Source organism: Aquarana catesbeiana, linkage group LG02 (assembly GCF_042186555.1).
Source record: "Aquarana catesbeiana isolate 2022-GZ linkage group LG02, ASM4218655v1, whole genome shotgun sequence".
Lineage (NCBI taxonomy): Eukaryota > Metazoa > Chordata > Amphibia > Anura > Ranidae > Aquarana > Aquarana catesbeiana.
In genome coordinates this window covers 642,057,624-642,077,456 of record NC_133325.1, presented here as the reverse complement: position 1 = coordinate 642,077,456, position 19,833 = coordinate 642,057,624, and the positions used below count along the sequence as shown (strand labels likewise).

Here is a 19,833-nt window from a genome sequence, read left to right as displayed (position 1 = left end):
TTCTGCTCTTGCCGCCTTAAAGAAATGATCCTTTATAATGGTCAACTCCATTCACTGGCTTAGTAGGGGTCTTATTGCCCTTGTTTTTTTTGTCAAATACCCTCTTTAAGTATCTTTTTTTCCCTCCACATGCAGTCTATTGGCACTTGCCTAGCTTGCTTACAAAACACCCTCTGCTGTATAGCTGATCTACCATCATCTCTAATTCACTGATAATCACCAGTGAAACACATTCCAACATTTGGTTTGGTGCCACTCCTTCAGAGAAGCTTGCATATCTCTCCCCCATACTTTACAATCTAACATGTGGGATAGTTACTAATTACTTATTTAGTTGAAAACTCTACCCGGAAATTGGTTCCATTTACCAGCATGAAGCATCCTTGGCTTGGGATTGCCAAACACCTAGCCCTGGGTTGTATGCAGGTCTTTATTTGGCCAGGTGAATCTTTTCCTAACATCCTGGCTTATTTGCCCTATGTTACAAAGTTGGCTCTCCTTGTTGCCTGTTGCAGCCTTCTGTATCCCTATGGGACGTTATTAAGTGCTCTTCCCATATTACAGTGCTCCCTTTCATAACCTTGGCGTTAACTCAATATAAGATTTCTTTATGAAAATAGGGCCTTATTCTCCTTCTGGCCCCTTGCAGCTGTAGCTCTGCCTGGACTCCCCTTACTTCTGTGAGCCATCTATTTTTCCTATGCTACATGAGGACAAAATGTCCTCAAAAATTGGGGTGTCTATAAATACCTGATTCACTTTATGGATGGCATCAGAATGGTCATCTCTGCCTACCTGCCATGTCTTCCTTTGGAACTGATTCCTTTTCAGTTCTTTTCCAGTCTGGTCCCTCTATGGAACTCCTCCCTTCTCTTCCACCCAGCTGAGTGGATATCTTGGCTTGCTAGGGTGTGTGCCATCTAAGAATGAGTTCTTCCTTCCCTACCTGGGTCCATTCACCCTAAGATGTCAAGGTTTTTCTGGGCCTATTCAGCATCAAGCACCTGTTTTTTTCACAAGTTGTGGGACCACCATCTCTGTTCACATTTTCAAAACGTTTTTGCAGGGTTGCTATTTGTTTGAGTCTGTTGACCCAGTTTACCCACCCCTCAGATTATTGCTTGGGGACATCCCATGGTCTAAGAATAAAGGTCCTGTGTCTTGCATTGTTAAAGAGGAACTGCAGTCTGCTCACATAATTTGTAATAAAAACATCTTTGAAATTCTGAAGCCTTCTTCCAACCACTTTGCATATTATTTTATATATACTGTGATTCTGTACTTGCCAAATATGCTGCAGAAATCTCCCTCCTCTGAGTCTGGCTGCAACCATTTTAACTGTGGGCAGCTGAAGCTGCTGCCTGTTCACTTCCTGGATTTACACAGAGGCACACCTCCAGCTCTGCAGCTCTCATTGGCCCTCTTATAACTCATCCCCCTCCCATCCTGGTAAACTCTCTCGCGTGCGAGCATGATGTCATAAGTCTAGGTTCTTTTACCAGACAAGAATCAGGAAGTGGGCTGTATAAGGTATTTACTGGCAGAAAAAAAATGTTTTACTATCCCAAGTTAAAACAAGGGCAGAGGATTTAATAGATGGAAAGATGAAAAATTACTGAAATTCCACTTTACGATAATAGTCATTTTGACTTACCTATAAATTCCATACCTTGAAGTATAGTACAGGACACAAGTACCTCTCTTCTTTTCCTTCACAATCATGTTACTGCTTGCTGACAAAACTGGAATCTCACGGAGTGGGCGGGGTTATATAGATTCTCTAGAGGGCTTTCCCAACAAAGCTTTGCCATTATCCAATTACCTAACGATAACGGCATATAACCCATGGTCTAAGAATAAAGTCACTGTGTCCTTTACTGAACTCCAAGATATGGAATATTATTACATTATATATATTATATAATATACTATTAATATATTATAATACTGTGGTTGAGTACTGTGCAGCACTATTTCATATATTCTCTGTGATGTATGCAGTGGCTGTCTATCCGGGGCGCACGGCACCGCCCCCCCTATACATGCGTCCGGCCCTCTAAACTACATGCAGGGCGCTGGGAGCGTGGATTCCAGTTGGTTTTTTTTTTCTTTTGAAGCACGTGATTAGAGCCAGAGGCTCTAATAGTCTTCAAAAAACGGTGGGCTCGGCGGCGCAGAGCACTGGCCCCCCGACCCACCCAGTTGTGTGACAAAAGTGAATGAATATTCGCTATTGTCACACGATTCTCCTCCCGGCCAATCAGAGAGACCCGTTTCCCTATTGGCCGAAAGGAGAAGCTTTCCAATTGGCCTAGGAGGAGGAGGGAGGAGACACAAGGGGAAGCCATCGCCCGTGCCATATATGGGGTAAATTCCGGGCTGGGAACCATCCAACCGACCGAAAGGGGGGTGTCTGTGAGTGCACAGTTTGCTGCCCCCCCCCCAGAAATATACCACCAGCTGCCACTGGTAGTATGATTACAAATTTTGGGTTTTTGATTTACCTGTAAAATTATTTTCTTGGAATACACCTCATGGCACATAGACCCCCCCCCTCCCCCCTTTTATGTTCATCTTTGCTTGCTACAAAACTGAGGATTAGCTGAGCTGAGGGGTTGGGATTCCTGCCTTTTTGGATAGTGTCCATTCACCTGAAGGTGGCAGCCTTCTGTGTCCAGTAATGTATAGAGTTGGGTGAATGGTTCAGGCTGAGCAAAAGTTTGGTGTCAGGAACCATGAATCAGATGGAGACAGAAAATGCCGTAAAAATCACACCTTTTATTATAATGGTAAAAATGGTACAAATAGTAAATGTAGTCAAAGCCAGGGTACGGTAACCAGAGTGGGTAGTCAGAACAAGGTAGTAAATCAGGAAGTCATAAATCAGGGTAGTCGGAGGCAGCAGACAGGATCAGAAACCAGAAGGGACGTCAGCCAGGCAAGTCTTCAACAGGAACACAACAGAGAGTCTGTTTGACCAAGGCAAAGGCACAGAAGAAATAAACCAGGCAGTTTAAATAGCCAAACGGGGCTGGCTGTATGCTGGACTGACAAGCAGGAAATGATCACCAGGTGAGCCACTGTGGAACGATGACTACTGACACTTAACTTGACAGCTGAGCAACCTGAGCACTGGGAAGGGAGGGCTGAGAGACCAGCCCTGACATTTGGCCTGCACATCGCCTGCTCACCTGTTCGGTGAACACCCAAAATTGCGTGCTGCACAGTGCATTCTAAGCCCTGATTGGGCAAAGTTTTGCCCAATCAGGGAGCAGTGAATGGCTGGTTGTTAAGGAGCGGGACCTTGAAGCCAGCCGCTACATCCTTAACAACCTTCAAGATGCTTCCAGTGCTTACAGATTCTGATAAGCCCTCTGCCCACAGACCCCCATGACCACCGCCCAGAAGAGGTCCTCGTCCCCATCAATATGGGGACAAAGTGCTTTGGGGTGATGGGGGGCAGAGCCTTGCATGTGGCCTGGTATGGATCAGGAGGATGAGGGGGGGCACTTGCTTGCCCCCCCCCCTTTCCTGACCTGCTGCATGCTCGGATAAGGGTCTGTAATGGATTTTGGGGAGGACCCCACGCCGTTTTTTAAAACATTTTTCTATTGCTGGCAATGGTATTGCCGGCAATTTAAATGTGATATTTAGAAATATCAGTTTTGCTACAGTAGGTTCTATACCCACTTTTCAGGCAGACTAAGAGGATCCCCCCAGACACTATATTTAACCACTTCAGCCCTGGAAGAATTTGCCCCCTTAATGACCAGGCCATTCTTTGCGATGCAGCACTGCGTCGCTTTAATTGACAATTGTGCGGTCGTGCGACATTGTACCCAAACATAATTGAAGTCTTTTTTTTCCCACAAATAGAGCTTTCTTTTGGTGGTATTTGAACACCTCTGCGTTTTTTATTTTTTGTACTATAAACAAAGAGCGACAATTTAGAAAAAACGATTATTTGTACTTATTGCTTTAATACATATCCAAAAAATATATATATATAAAAAAAACAAATTTATTCATCAGTTTAGGCCGATATATATTTTTCTACATATTTTTGGTAAAAAAAAAAAAAAATGCAATAGGAGTATTTTGATTGGTTTGCACAAAACTTATCGTGTCTACAAACTACGGGTTAGATCTAGATTTTTTTTTGTTTTTACTAGTAATGGTGGCAATCTGCGATTTTTAGCGGGACTCCGACATTGCGGTGGACAAATCTGACCCCAAATGGGTCTAAATCCATTGGTTCAGCAGGCAGCGACTGAATTTCGATCCATGTATGGGCAGGTTGGTTGGATCTACCGATCGACTTCTGTCCAACCAGCCTGTTAGCCTGTTTTTTTCCCAAATGATCAGTGCCGCTGGCTGTGGCTGGCATCACTGATCAAGGTGTTCTGATGGTGGGAAAGTTCCCTCTGTCAGAATGCAATAACTAAGTGGGAGTGATTGATTGGCACTTGATGTGGATGGGGGAATTGGGTATATTTTTTCATTCAACCAGTTGAATGAAAAAAAAAAATGATTCATGTATGGCCTGCCTTACAACTATGCACTGCAGTTTAATGTGAAAGGGAAACTCTATGGACCTATTCAAACCTAAGCATATGAGTTACCATACATACATTTGTTGTACAAATGTCACAAACATTCACCCCAGCTGCACATTTTATCCTTGTATTTTCTTTAATACTATGACTTCCTACGATCATCAGCTTCATCTAGTGGCCGACATGCTGTATACAGTGGAACCTTGGATTGCGAGTAACGCGGTTAATGAGCGTTTCGCAATATGAGCACTGTATTTTTAAAAATCGTAAGTCGGTTTGCGAGTGTTGTCTCGCAAAACGAGCACGATTCAGGCCGATTCAGCCAATCAGCGCCGTTTGGAAATGCATGGAAAGGCCGTGCTGTCCTTGGCAAATCTCGGGTAGGAAGTCTTTCTGAGGTTTACCGAGGTCAGCCGAAGTGTCCTCGGGCCTTTTCGGCCATTTCCGAGGCTCTCCGGCGCCCCCCTGCCTCTGGCCGCATGCGGTATTGCATCCCATTGAAGTCAATGAGGAACGAATTATTTTCATTTCCATTGATTTCAATGGGAAAACTCGCTTTGATATGCGAGTACTTTGGATTACGAGCATACTCCTGGAACGGATTATGCTCGTAATCCGAGGTTCCACTGTATTTTCTTATTGAGATATTTCAGAAAAATGTACCACATTATGGCCACTAGATGGAGCTAACAATCATAAGAAGTCCTATTATTAGCGGAAATACGAGGAAATTTGTGCAGTCTAGATGAATGCTTGTGGCGTTCTTCCAACGCATGCTTTATAAATAGACCACTTAGACCTAAAACCCCTCAAAAACCTACAAGGGTATACAAACTTGTATGCAGACTTGTTTTTTCCATAATCATACTTACCTAGGTGGATGTAGCATCGGTCCAAAGCTGCATCTGTTCCCTGCCGGCTCTAAGACTAAGAACCGAGCGTTCAAACAACGCTGATCGCTCGGTTCTTAAAGCTTCCTGAGCAGAGAGGGACAAATGAGGAGGGAAAGGGGAGAGAGGGACCTTTTTTTCTAAATCAGAGACAATCCCTTGAAATCAGGGACAGTTGGGAGCTATGTTTCATGAAGTTCCATTGGCCGTTGCATAGTGCGAGGCGGTGGATTGCTTTGCACTGCGCTGAAAAAAGATACTGCATGCAAGTACTTTTATTCAGTGCACGCCATCCCCACACCGCCCCCACACCACCCCAGAGCAGTTGTATGAACTGGGTGGAACTGGTGATTATCAAAGAGAGTGGGTTGTCACCAGAACAGAAATAGAGTGTAAAATTTCCAGGCACACTTTGAATGGATTTCCTCTCGCTTCCTGTTCTGGGACAGGAAGTGAATGGAAATCTTCACAATGGGACACAGATGACAAAACCTTGCAGGGGTTATATCCCTCCCTTACACTATACAAAAAAAAGTTTGCCTTTAGTTGTACATTAACCACTTGCTGATCACCCTATGGCAGTTTTACTGCTACAGAGCAGCAGCCGTGCACCAGATCACGTACTGTATATATACGTGATTCTGGACCTCCACCTGTAGGGAGTGCACAGCAGAAGCTGATCTGCAGGCAATATTCACAGCAGAAGCTGATCTGCAGGTGCCGGGCACTCAATGTCCTCTGCCACCCGCCGGTAGTCAGTAAACAACACAGAACAGGGATCTGCCAATGTAAACAAGGCAGATACCGTATCTCACAAAAGTGAGTACACCCCTCACATTTTTGTATATATTTTATATAACAGCATACAATACAACATTGAACAAAATACACTTTGCTACAATGTAAAGTAGTGAGTGTACAGCTTGTATAACAGTGTAAATTTACTGTCCCCTCAAAATAACTCAACACACAGCCATGAATGTCTAAACCGCTGGAAACAAAAATTAGTACAAAAAAATGTCCAAATTGGGCCCAATTAGCCATTTCCCTCCCCTGTGTCATGTGACTCATTAGTGTTACAAGGTCTCAGGTGTGTTCAATTTGGTGTTATCGCTTTCACTCTCTTACTGGTCACTGGAAGTACAACATGGCTCCTTATGTCAAAGAACTCTCTGAGGATCTGAAAAAAAACATTTGTTGCACTACATAAAGATGGCCTAGGCTATAAGAAGATTGTCAAGATTCTGAAACTGAGCTGCAGCACGGTGGCCAAGACCATGCAGCGGTTTAACAGGACAGGGGTGGGGGGTCAGCCTGTCATTGCTCAGACCATACGCTGCACACTGCATCAAATTGGTCTGCATGGCTGTTGTCCCAGAAGGAAGCCTCTTCTAAAGGTGATGCACAAGAAAGCCCACAAACAGTTTGCTGAAGACAAGCAGACTAAGGACATGGATTACTGGAACCATGTCCTGTGGTCTGATGAGACCAAGATAAACTTATTTTGTTTAGATGATGTCAAGTATGTGTGGTGGCAACCAGGTGAGGAGTACAAAGAAAAGCGTGTCTTGCCTGCAGTGAAGCATGGTGGTAGGAGTGTCATGGTCTGTGGCTGCATGAGTGCTGCCGGCACTGGGGAGCTACATTTCATTGAGGAAACCATGAATGGCAACATGTACTGTGACATACTGAAGCAGAGCACGATCCCCTCCCTTCAGAGACTGGGCTGCAGGGCAGTATTCCAACATGATAACGACACCAAACACACCTCCAAGATGACCACTGCCTTGCTAAAGAAGCTGAGAGTAAAGGTGATGGACTGGCCAAGCATGTCTCCAGACCTAAACCCTATTGAACATCTGTGGGGCATCCTCAAATGGAAGGTGGAGGAGCACAAGGTCTCTAACATCCACCAGCTCCGCAATGTCATCATGGAGGAGTGGAAGTGGCAACCTGTGAAGCTCTGGTGAACTCCAGAGGATAAGGGAAGTACTGAGGTAAAAGGGAGAGAGTGTGCTGACAGGAGACAGAGGAGAGGAGATTGCTTAAAAGAGAGGGAGATACCAAGGCTCAAAAAGTCCTTTTCTGGGACACAGTGACACTTAACAGTGAGGATAGGAGGAGTGTATGAGGTGCCAGAGTGAAGAGAGAGGCACACGCTGACACCAAGGACTGTGTGCCCCAACAGAGGAGGAGGAATATTCTGAAGCCCAGAAAAAAAGAGTCTGTGAGGAAAATAAGGAGAGCGGTCTGAAGAGAGAGAGAGAGGGAGAGAGAGTGTGGTGAGGTGACAGGTGTGAGGAAAACTGCTGAGACTGAGGAGACTGAGAGAGAGACTCTGGCAGCATCAGAGGGGGAGAAAGCCAAGTTTTTCCAGAGACTGCCAGGAGAGTGTTGCCTGGAGACGGAGGAGTGAGGATGCCTGAGGGGAGCCAGGAGCAGAGACAGCCACGTGGTCCACTACTATTTAGTCCAGGGACCCTACTCAGCAGCCCAGCACCACTCAGCTCAGCAGAGATGACCCACGCCTTTCAGGGATTGAGATACCCATCCGAGTATCGGGTCGGCCGCTGCTTCTTCACCTTGTGAGTTTCGCTACCAGTCATCTCGATCGGCCATCAGCAAGAGATCCAGTGCCTTACAACATGGCTAGGAGCATCAGGAGCCTGAACCAGCACCTGGCACTATTGTTGTGTCATCGCACAGAGGACTGGTGAGCAGGTGTAAACCCAACTTCCTTCTTGACACCGTATTGACACTGCATGCAGACACCAATTTCCCTTTTTAGTGTCACGGGATGCTTGTTTGGAGCTGCCATCTCTAGAAGTTTGCCCTTTTAAATCTCTACCTAACGGAACATACTAGATGATTACTGCTCCATGCAAGCTTGTATAAACCTACTCTTAAAACAAGGGCCCCACCGTTTGCTAGCAGAAGACACTAGTATTCATCACCTCAGAACCTGCAACATTACAGAACTGTGCTTACTGTACTTGCGTAACCCCTTTTTGCGGCCCAGAAGGAGTTGAGAAGTTAACAAGTCTTTGCTCCTCCCTCTCAGCGCCTGTGTTAAGGGCACATAGATTACTGCCCTTTCTATGCCTGCAGTTGCTAAATATTGAAGGTTGTCTTTTCTAATGTATTAGTTATTTGTAGCAAGGTTTAACAGTGTTGTAAGTTTCCATATGTTTTAAACCGTGCTAATATATTCAACTTGTTTATCACTACCAGGTGTGTGTCTATTTTTGGTGATAATCCACAGCCAGGATAACAGTATTTACCACATGTGTCCTAAAATGTGTTTGCAGTAATTTTATTTAACCAGGTGTGTCAGAGGGGCTGAAGTTGTTCTTGGAGGGGCTGAAGTTGTTCTTGGAGGGGCTGAAGTTGTTCTTGGAGGGGCTGAGGTTGTTCTTCCCAGCCAGTGTCATTAGTACAGTGACAATGTATATTTTTAGCACTGATCACTGTATTAGTGTCTCTGGTTCCAGGCGAAGTGTCAAAAGTATCAGTTAGTATCCAGTTGTCTACTGTAAAATCGCAGTCCCGCTATAAGTCACTGATCGCTGCCATTACTAGTATAAAAAATAAAGAAATAAACATTCTAGTATATATCCCATTGTTTGTAGATGCTATTACGTACGGGTAAACCAATCATTATACCCTTATTGGGTTTTTTTTTTATCAAAAATTTGTAGCAGAATACATATTGGCCTGAATTCACGAAGAAATTTGATTGTTTACATTTTTTATTGGATATGTTTTATAGCAGAAAAAAAAAAAATGTAGATTTTTTTTCCTAAATTGTTGGTCTTTTTATGTCTCTAGCGCAAAAAAATAAAAACCGTGGAGGTGATCAAAAACCACCAAAAGAAAGCTCTATTTGTGGAAAACAATTACATACATTTTATTTGGATACAGTGTCACATGACCGTGCAATTGTCAGTTAAAGTAACGAAGTGCCTTATTGCAAAAAGTGGCCTGGCCATGAAGGGGGGTAAATCGTCCGGAGGACAAGTGGTTAAAGAGGTTATAAAGGCTCAAGGTTTTTTAGCATTGCAAGACCGCGCAATTAGGTTAGGGCTAGTTTACACTTGCTTCAAAACATGGCTTCGGACAGGCTTTGTTAAAGCTCTCTGAACACCAGTCAAAACTCCTGTCACTAAATAAAATGGTTAGCTTCCAGTCCTGTTTACACCTTGTTTTTGCTTGGTGCTTCGATGAGGCTTCGGTGGAGCTTCGTTAAGGTTTTGGTGGTGCTTGAAGCGAGCGAGCTTTGCCATAGACTTCAATGGAGGCTTTGAAGACACTTTGAAGGCACCACTAAAGCTACATGGGGTATAATTTTTGAAGCAAAGCAAAGCAAAGCAAAGCTGAAGCAAGGTGTAAACAGGACTGTGAGCTAACCATTTTTTTTTTTTTTTAGTGACAGGGGTTTTGCCCAGCATTTTAGAGCTTTAACAAAGCCTGTCCGAAGCCTTGTTTTGAAACAAGTGTAAACTAGCCGTTAGGGCTCATTTACACTTGCTTTGGCTTCAACAAGGCTTCGGACAGGCTTTGTTAAAGTTCTCTGAACGCTAGTCAAAGCTCCTGTCAATAACATGGTTAGCTTACAGTCCTGTTTACACCTGCTTTTGCATTGCTTTGGCTTTTCTTCAAAAAGTATACCCCATGTAGCTTCAGTGGTGCTTCAAAGTGTCTTCAAAGGCTCTATAGAAGTCTATGGCAAGGCTCGCTTGAAGCCTCATCGAAGCTCCACCTAAGCCTTAACGAAGCCCCACCGAAGCCTCATTGAAGCTCCACGAAGCCTCACTGAGGCCTCACCCAAGCTCCACCAAAGCCCCATGAAGCCTCATCAAAGCCTCATCGAAGCACCAAGCAAAAGCAGGTGTAAACAGGACTGTAAGCTAACCATTTTATTTAGTGACAGGGGCTTTGACTGGCATTCAGAGAACTTTAACAAAGCCTGTCCGAAGCCTTGTTTTGAAACAAGTGTAAACTAGCCCTTAATGTGCGTTGAAACCAAAGCAAGTGTAAATGAGCCTTAACAGCTTTAAGACCGGCCATAGCTATATGGGAGTGTGCCCGCGGGTCGGGAGGACTCGATGTCCTCTGGTGGCCCGCGATTGCCCTGTACACAGGCAGAACGGGGAAATGCCTATGTAAACAAGGCATTTCCTCGTTCTGACAGGTGACATGACAGATCTACTGCTCCCAGTGTTTGGGAACAATGATCTCTGTCCCAGTAAGCCCCCCCCCCACCAGTTAGAAACACTCACAGGGAACACAGTTGACCCTTTGATCGCCCCTAGTGTTAACCCCTTCCCTGCCAGTGACGTTTACACAGTAATCAGTGCCTATTTTTAGCACTGATCGCTGTATAAATGTCAATGGTCCCAAAAAAGTCTCAAAAGTGTCTGATCTGTCGCAGTAGGGTTGCCACATCATTCCTTTAATCCAGGACATATGAATTACACAGGTTCTGAGGCTGATTTAATGCAGATAAGGCACCAAGTGAGTTTAATTATCACCTTAATCAGCCACAGAACCTGTGTAATTAATGTGTGTCCTGGATTAAAGGGATGATGTGGTAACCCTATGTCGCAGTCCCGATAAAAATCGCAGATCACCGCCATTACTAGTAAAAAAAATAATAATAAAAATGCCATAAGTCTAATTCCTATTTTGTAGACGCTATAATTTTTGCGCAAACCAATCCATATACGCTTATTGCAATTTTTTTTACCACAAATATGTAGAAGAATACATATCGGCCTAAACTGAGGAAGAAATTTGTTTTTAAAAAAATAAATGTGGGATATTTATTATAGCAAAAAGTAAAAAATATTGGTTTTTTTTTTTCAAAATTGTCACTCTTTTTTTGTTTATAGCGCAAACAAATAATCAAATACCACCAAAAGAAAGCTCTATTTGTGGGGAAAAAAATACGGCAATTTTGTTCAAGTACAGTGTCGCACGACCGCGAACTGTCAGTTAAAACGGCGCAGTGCCGAATCACAAAAAATGCTCTGGTCATTAAGGGGGTAAAACTATGGTTGCCACCTCATCCCTTTAAACCTGAACACATATTAATTACACAGGTTCTGTGGCTGATTAAGGTGGTAATTAAACTCACTTGGTGCCTTATCTGCATTTAATTAGCCTCAGAATCTGTGTAATTCAAAGGTGTTCGGGTTTAAAGGGATGAGGTGGCAACTCTAGGTAAAACTGAAGTGGTTAAAGTAACGCAGTGCCGTATCGCAAAACATGGCCTGGTCATAAAGGGGGGTACATCTCCCGGAGGTCAGGTGGTTAAGGACAGGTGAGTGGAGAATGGGGGATTACAATGAACCCCTGTGTGCACAAAGTACAGCTTATGCATCAATTCAAATACTTTTATTTGGCTACAATGTCATTTTACACCAAACCTACATCAGTCCCAAGCCACAAACAGAGAAGTTGTCCCTTCAAATAAAGCAGTCTGTGCCTTATGACACTCCATGAATCAGACACCTGTTTATTGTCCCCTTCCAGCCCCTCCCCCACCATTCACTTTCGCTTCCTCTTTATCTCCCTTCCAGGACCTCAGCCTACAGAAAATTGTCACGTAGATTATTGTCATCGCATACCTTCGCCCTCTTCTGGCCAAGTGTGGAACAGCACCGAACACAGACAAGTGATGACAGCAGCGGCCATAGCTTGAGCCATAGGAGGAAGACACAGAGCGATCACAGGAAACCATTTGTGTTTTATACATCCTGGGTGACGATCGGTGTATGGCAGTCCTCCCCCTGTCCTCCTGATGGGTGTATGATGGGACTGGGCAGTACACAGAACCTGTATGACAGCTGAGCTCTGAACTGTCACCCTGTGCTATGCCAGGTAAGACATTCCTCTATGGCAGATCCAGGTTTGGATAGTTTCCTAGGTATTTGTGCTTTAATCCTGTGTTCTTTATTAAAAATACATGGATAAGAGTGAGAGAGCATACATTGTATATAGTGATCAGCTGTGCTGTACATTGCATGCCATTGTAGTGATGGAATCCAGAGCAGGTTGGCTATTTATAAATGATAATAGATGGGCTCAGTGACACCAAAGCAGGATCATTTTTTATAAATAATAATAGATGGGCTCAGTGACACCAGGGCAGGATGATTATAAATAATAATGGATGGGCTCAGTGACATCAGAGCAGGATGATTATTAATAATAATGGATGGGCTCAGTGACATCAGGGCAGGATGATTATAAATAATAATAGATGGGCTCAGTGACATCAGAGCAGGACGATTATAAATAATAATAGATGGGCTCAGTGACACCAGGGCAGGATGATTATTAATAAATAATAAATAAAGGCAGGTCGCTCAGGTTATGTTGTAGGCTGCTTTCCAAGAATTCCATGGTGTGCTGGGGTAGTGTGATGATTACTAGGCTACAGGCACAGGCGGCTGCACTAATCCTGGCCCCCTCTTGACAGCTCTTGTTTATTTTGGAACAAGGTCACCAGTTGCCTCCCACTGTCATTGAGTGGTGAATGAATGGGGACGGGTCCCTGAGAGGCAGAGGACATCGGGCGTAGCTCAGTAGATGACCCCGGACAAGGGATCTGCCTGCCTGCCAACATGAGGAGTCGGAGCAACTCTGGGGTTCGGCTGGACGGTTACGCCAGGCTAATCCAACAAACCATTCTCTGCAATCAGGTAAGGGAGCTCTATATACATTCATTGTCTCATTCAGAAGATGGCACTGGCTGATGCCAGGATGGTATGTAATAACTCCTATTATTAGCCAAATGCTTGCCGTGTAGTTGTGGCTCGTTAGTCCTGTTGAAAACTCTGCAAAAAAGCATTCAGGAGATGGCAAGATCACCTCCTTAAAGCTTGGAAGCCGCTGCTTAGCTGCACTCTGAAAAGCAATTCACCAAGGAGTGTGCTGCAGTGTGAAATAATAAATAATAATAATATAGGCTGAGCAGAGAAGGATTTTTTTTTATTTTTTTTATTTTACAGCCAGATGGCTAATCAAAAAAACAAAATCAAAATACGAACAGATTCCCCCATCCACACATTGGAGGTGGATAAGGGAATCCCCCTGCTGCGATATTGTATTCTGACAGCAAGGACTCCTCTACTGTCAGAAAACACTGATTGGTGCTGCAGCCAATCAGCCTGATCGATCGAATGAAAAATGTACAGCATTCCAGTTCAGGAGAAACGGATCATAAGATGGACATCTCTCTTGCAGAAACAGCCATAGACGGATCCAAATTTATCCTGTCCCTGCTGAACCAGCCACATTTTGATCCATCTATGACCAGCTTTATCCCGATGCTGTATTTTATGTTTGGAGAATGGGGTTGCAAATGCATAAATCTGGCCATACACTATGCAATCTGATTGTACAATCATAGAACATCATCCTTGACATTTACCAAAACTTTGTAATGGGACAAACCTAAACAATAATACATATATATATATCATATATGTATTGAATCAGGCAGGCCCCAAAGCTGGCCATACACTGATCGAAATGCAGCTAGTTCAGCAGGGACCAGTCAGATTAGTGTGTGGATGTCCCCATCATGGCCGTCGTTTGATCGACTTCTGTTAAAGGGAGATGTTGGAAATAGTTTCTCACTCAGTTGCTGCAGCCAAGTCGTAGCAGGTGGGAATTCCTCCAGTCACCTTGTTTGAACTGGCTGAATGAAAACTGTGTATAGTCAGCCTTACACTACATAGGTGATGGTAGATCTGAAGGAGATTGTACAACCAGATTGTATAGTGTGCGGTCAGTTTAACCACTTGAGCTCCGGAAGGTTTTACCCCCTTCATGACCAGGCCATTTTTTGCTATTTAGCACTGTGCTACTTTAACTTTTAATTGTGCGGTCATGCAACGCTGTACCCATACAAGATTTATTTCATTTTTTTTCACACAAATAGAGCTTTCTTATGTTGGTATTTGATCACCTCTGCATTTTTTTTATTATGTAAATGAAAAAAGACTGAAAATTTGGAAAAAAAGACAATATTTTTTACTTCATCATAAATTTTGGCAAAAATTAATTCTTCTACATGTCTTCGGTAAAAAGAAAAAATCACAATAAGTGTGTATTGATTGGTGTGTGTGAAAGTTATCACGTCTACAAACTATGGTATATATATATACATATATCTATACTGTAATTTTTTTTTTTTTTTTTAGTAATTGCGGCGATCAGCGACATATAGTGGGACTGTTATAATACAATGACCAATCTGACACTAACTGACACTGGATGGGGACTGACTAACTGACACTGACATCACCAGTGACACTAATGCAGTGATTAGTGATAATACTATACACCAGTGATAGTGAACCTTGGCACCCCAGATGTTTTGGAACTACATTTCGCATGATGCTCATGCACTCTGCAGTGTAGGTGAGCATCATGGGAAATGTAGTTCCAAAACATCTGGGGTGCCAAGGTTCTCCATCACTGCTATACACTGTCACTGTACTAATGACACTGGCTGGGAAGGGGTGAACATCTCGGGGTAATCCAGGGGTTAGGTGTGTGCCTAACAAGTGTTAATGTGTGTAATATGTGCTGCTTGTTACTAAAAATCTCTTTGTTCCTTCTCCCTGCTATGCAGGGAGAAGAAATAAAGAGATTGTTTCCTTTGTACAGAGCCCTGTGTTGTTTGTCAGCACAGGGCTTTGGGCTGTGATTGGACACAGCCAATCAGCAGTTCCAGGCCAGGAATCATTGGCTGGGATTTGCCAACAAAATCAGTCACCAGGGGGCACAGGTACAGGCGCCCTAAACAGGGAAGAAGCCAGCGGTGCCTGTAGGAGACGCCCGTCCGCAGTACAATGCAGATGGACAGTCCTAAAGTGCTTAAATATTATTCGATCAATGTAGAAACAGAGAAACAAATAATAACTTCTGATCCTAACTATCGACTGATTCACTTTACCGTTTGTGGCATATCAGTTGATTGAGTTGTCTACTATAGATCGATTGATTATTCCTTCTAGGGAAGATTAATTGGAAAAGAAAACAGTTATTTATTGAAATGTGTATGGGTACCACAACACAATTAGTGTTGTTATTGTAAAGCTGGCTATACATGGCTCAGCTTTTTCCATTCAGCTAGAGAGCTGATCGAAAAAAAAATTAAACGGATGCCTTCATCCACATGTTCAGGGTAGATATGGAGGAATCCTCTCCACTGTGTTATTGTATTCTGACAGTGGGGAGACTTCCCCCCGACATCAGAATACACTGATCAGTGCTGCACATGATTGGCTCCATACGCTGATCAAAGCAAAACATTTCCAAGTCAGGTTTATGATTGTCAATCTATTGACTGACTTCTCATGAACGGGAACAGCCATAGATGGATCGAAATTCGACCAGTTCCTGCAGAAGCAGCTGAATTTCGAACCATGTATGACCAGTTTTCCAGACCTGAACACAACAGAATCAGCCTTGTCAGGGAGTCAGGGAAATGATTCATGAAATCCCGTCTAGGAGCAAAGATCACTTAGCACAAGGTGGTTTATTTAACCACTTAAGGGCTTTGTTGTTTACAAGTTAAAAACAGTTTTTTTTGCTAGATTATTACTTAGAACCCCCAAACATTATACATTTTTTTTTCTAACACCCCCGAGAATAAAATGGCGTTCATTGCAATACTTTCTGTCACAACGTATTTGTGCAGTGGTCTTACAAGTGCACTTTTTTGGAAAAAAATACACTTTTTTTAAATTAAAAAATAAGACAACAGTAAAGTTAGCCCAATTTTTTGATATTGTGAAAGATAATGTTACACCGAGTAAATTGATACCCAACATGCCATGCTTCAAAACTGCGCCCGCTCGTGGAATGGCAACAAACTTTTACCCTTAAAAATCTCCATAGGCAACATTTAAAAAATTCTGCAGGTTGCATGTTTTGATTTACAGAGGAGACTAGAATTATTGCTCTCACTCTACCGATCGCGGTGATACCTCACATGTGTGATTTGAACACCATTTTCATATGCGTTCGCTTCTGCATGCGAGCACGGTGGGACAGGGCGCGTTTAAAATTTTTTATTTTTTTTTATTTTACCTTTTATTTTTTATTTTTACACTGTTCTTTAAAAAAAAAAATTGTGTTACTTTTATTCCTATTACAAGGATTGTAAACATTCCTTGTAATAGAAAAAAAGCATGACAGGACCTCTTAAATATGAGATCTGGGGTCAAAAAGACCTCAGATCTCATATTTACACTAAAATTCAAAAAAAAAAAAAAAAAATTGTCATTTCAAAAAAAAAAAAATGGCCTTTAAGAGCGATGGGCGGAAGTGACGTTTTGACGTCACTTCTGCCCTGCAATGGCATGGAGACGGGTGGGGGCCATCTTCCTCTCACTCGTCTCCATGCCACTGATGTTAGAGGATCCAATCCGGAGCACACCGGGAGGGGGGGTGGCCTCTCTCCCACCGCCGATAAAAGTGATCTTGTGGTGAATCCGCCGCAGAGTCCACTATTATCAGAAAGCGGACCACCGGCCAAAAAAGAGGATACCAGGGTTATGGCCGCTAGCTGCTGCCACAATAACGATATTCCTCTTCCCCACATTTAGAACGTATATCGGCGTGCGGCGGTCCGGAAGTGGTTAAAATGTACATGGGAGGAAAGGTTGGGGATTTGTGTGAAGCATGCAACCAGGGAGATATCACAACAAAAATGTGTCTGGCGGGTACATAATATGTTTAGAACTATAAACATTGCATGATGCACAACAATATACAGTCGATAAGATTTATTGTATACAAATGATTTAGTGACATAATAGTATAGTAACATATTAGTTTATATTATAGACATTGTAAAAACCAAACTCATTGTTGCGTGCCTCCACAAAATAATAAACAAAGCCTTTCTTAGTTGGTACAATCCAAATTTGTATGAAGGGTAGAATGATAAAAAATCTTGCGATGTCTACACAGGGGACATCTAATAGCTCGACGCGTTTCGTGGCTTCTGCCACTCTTCAGGAGCAGATGCAGGATAGGTGTCTACAAGAATTGTTAAAATGACTAAGAGTTGAAATTGTGTAATATAAGATCTGTCTATAGGCAGAGGAGGAGAATATTATCAAATGCTACTTACAGACATGCTAGTGAGACTGGGCGCAAGCGCAGAGGGCTGGAGGCCGGCCAGGAAAGGGCACTCAGCCCTGGGAGCTGAGGTGGGAAACCCCGACACATATGGTGGAATACGAGGAGAAAACAGCAGTCCCCGATAGTTAATCGCCATGGATATTCGAAATAGATGGGATTCATACGAGCCTAACCATCTATAAAAAATGTGTATAGAAAAGTGTAAACTATAAATTAAGATATAAAACAGAGTAGCTAATAAATGAAGGGAGTGTTGCTAGTGCTGGGACCAAACCATAATGAAAATCTGTACTTAACCACTTGCTTACTGGGAACTTAAACCCCCCTCCTGCCCAGACCTATTTTCAGCTTTCAGCGCTGACGCACTTTGAATGACAATTGCACGGTCATACAACACTGTACCCAAATTAAATTTTTATCATTTTTTTCACACAAATAGAGCTTTCTTTTGGTGGTATTCAATCACAGCTGGGGTCTTTATTTTTTGCTAAACAAACAAAAAGAGATGGAAAATTAAAAAAAAAAAATCATGTTTCATAGTTTGTTATAACATTTTGCAAACAGGTAATTTTTCTCCTTCATTGATATGTGCTGATGAGGTGGCACTGGTGGGCACTGATAGGCTGCACTGGTGGGCACTGATAGGCACAGGTAAGGCGGCACTGATAGGCACAGATAAGGCGGCACTGATGGGGACAGATAAGGAGGCACCGATGGCCACTGATAAGATGCCACTGATGGACCATGATGGGTGGCACTGAAGGGCACTGATAGGTGTTACTGATAGGTACCACTGATAGATGGCACTGATGGGCACTGATATGTGGCACTGATAGGTGGCACTGATGAGCACTGGTAGGTGACGCCGATGGGCACTGGTAGGTGACACTGATGGGCAGAACTTTTAATGAGGCACTGATTGGTGACACTGATAGGTGGCACTGTGGGCACTGATGGGTGGCACTGTGTGCACTGATAGGTGGCACTGTGGGCACTGGTAGGTGGAACTGGTGGGCACTGGTAGGCGGCACTGTTGTGCACTGGTAAGTAGCACTGGCAGGTGGCACAGATGAGCTGGCGGCAGCTCTCCTTGATCGGGACCGATGTCCCTCTGACAGCCGCTGGTGATCGGCTTTTTTGTTTCTCCTCATTGGCCCTGTTTACATCACATGATCAGCTGTCATTGGCTGACAGCTGATCACGTGGTAAGGGGTCAGGATCGACCCTTTACTCCAATCTGTGATCAGCCGAGTCTCATAGACTTGCTGATCACAGAGAACGCCGCGTGCGCCCTGCAGGGGGCACGCAGGTCAATCGAGCATGGGAGGACGTCTATTGACGCCCTCCTGGCAAAGTAGGTCCGCGCTGTAGCCGTCATTCGGCTAAAGCGCAGATCTGAAGAATATAAATGAAGGGCAGATAAAGGTGATATAGGTGACTTAATTTGGCCCCAATATAAAAGGGCAATATAAAGTAAATATAGTGAAAGACCAAGGTAACATGTGAACCGCAAACTGTGAAAAAAATGAAATGAAGTATAAGGGGGGAGGGAGGAGGGGGGGAATGCTAACAACAAGTTACCTACAGTATCTAGGTGAATAGTTGAGGTCCAATAGTACACAGTGATCGCAGGGGTGTTAGCCATGGGGAATGTAAGGATCTACTGGAAGGAGAGCATATATACTCTCCTCCCACGTCCAGTAAATAGTGATGGAAGCACTGGGCTTGGGACGCCCTGTGTCCCCATATAAAGTCCTAATCTTGTTTATTCTTTGTTTAAAATGTAAACATGAAGGATGAGCTTATCATTAAGTGAAAAGAATGGGATTGCTCTGTTGTGGTGACTCTGTTCTTGTGTTGTTGTTGATGTTCTGATGACACTGCTGATTTTTATAGAACTTGAAGACCGGCTCCAGCCAGGATTACCTTCCCGGGGGTTCCTTCAGGGAAACATTCTCCTTCCTTTGGAGGAGGCCTCTGTCATAGTTCTATTTTCAGCAAATCAGTAGAGAGACTCATGGCCTCTTCACAGTTCACAGCCTTATATTTACCTGTTTTCTGTAGCTTAAGGATTCGTTCATACGTGTGGATATGCAGCCATACCTGTGAAAAGTGAGGACCTTTGACAGGTGGTGAAGAGGAGCCTCCTTACTGACTGTTTTAACCCTCCCAACCAACCACACCTTGACCACTTGCATTGCATGTGGTTGTGGTACGGT

General features: G+C 43.5%; 1 protein-coding gene across 4 annotated transcripts in view; it reads left to right on the top strand.

The window, feature by feature from the left end:
• The first annotated feature begins 12,072 nt into the window (after positions 1 to 12,072).
• Positions 12,073 to 19,833, top strand: part of PHKA2 (phosphorylase kinase regulatory subunit alpha 2) — a 143,668-nt gene continuing 135,907 nt past the window's right edge. For 3 of the 4 annotated variants that reach the window (XM_073616456.1, XM_073616455.1, XM_073616453.1), the window contains exons 1-2: positions 12,073 to 12,328; positions 12,952 to 13,152. In XM_073616456.1, the coding sequence (XP_073472557.1) occupies positions 13,075 to 13,152 (78 nt within the window). In that variant the 5' untranslated portion in view covers positions 12,073 to 12,328; positions 12,952 to 13,074. Of the gene's footprint in view, positions 12,329 to 12,929; positions 13,153 to 19,833 lie in introns of all 4 variants that reach the window. The other variant, XM_073616454.1, reaches the window with a different exon arrangement.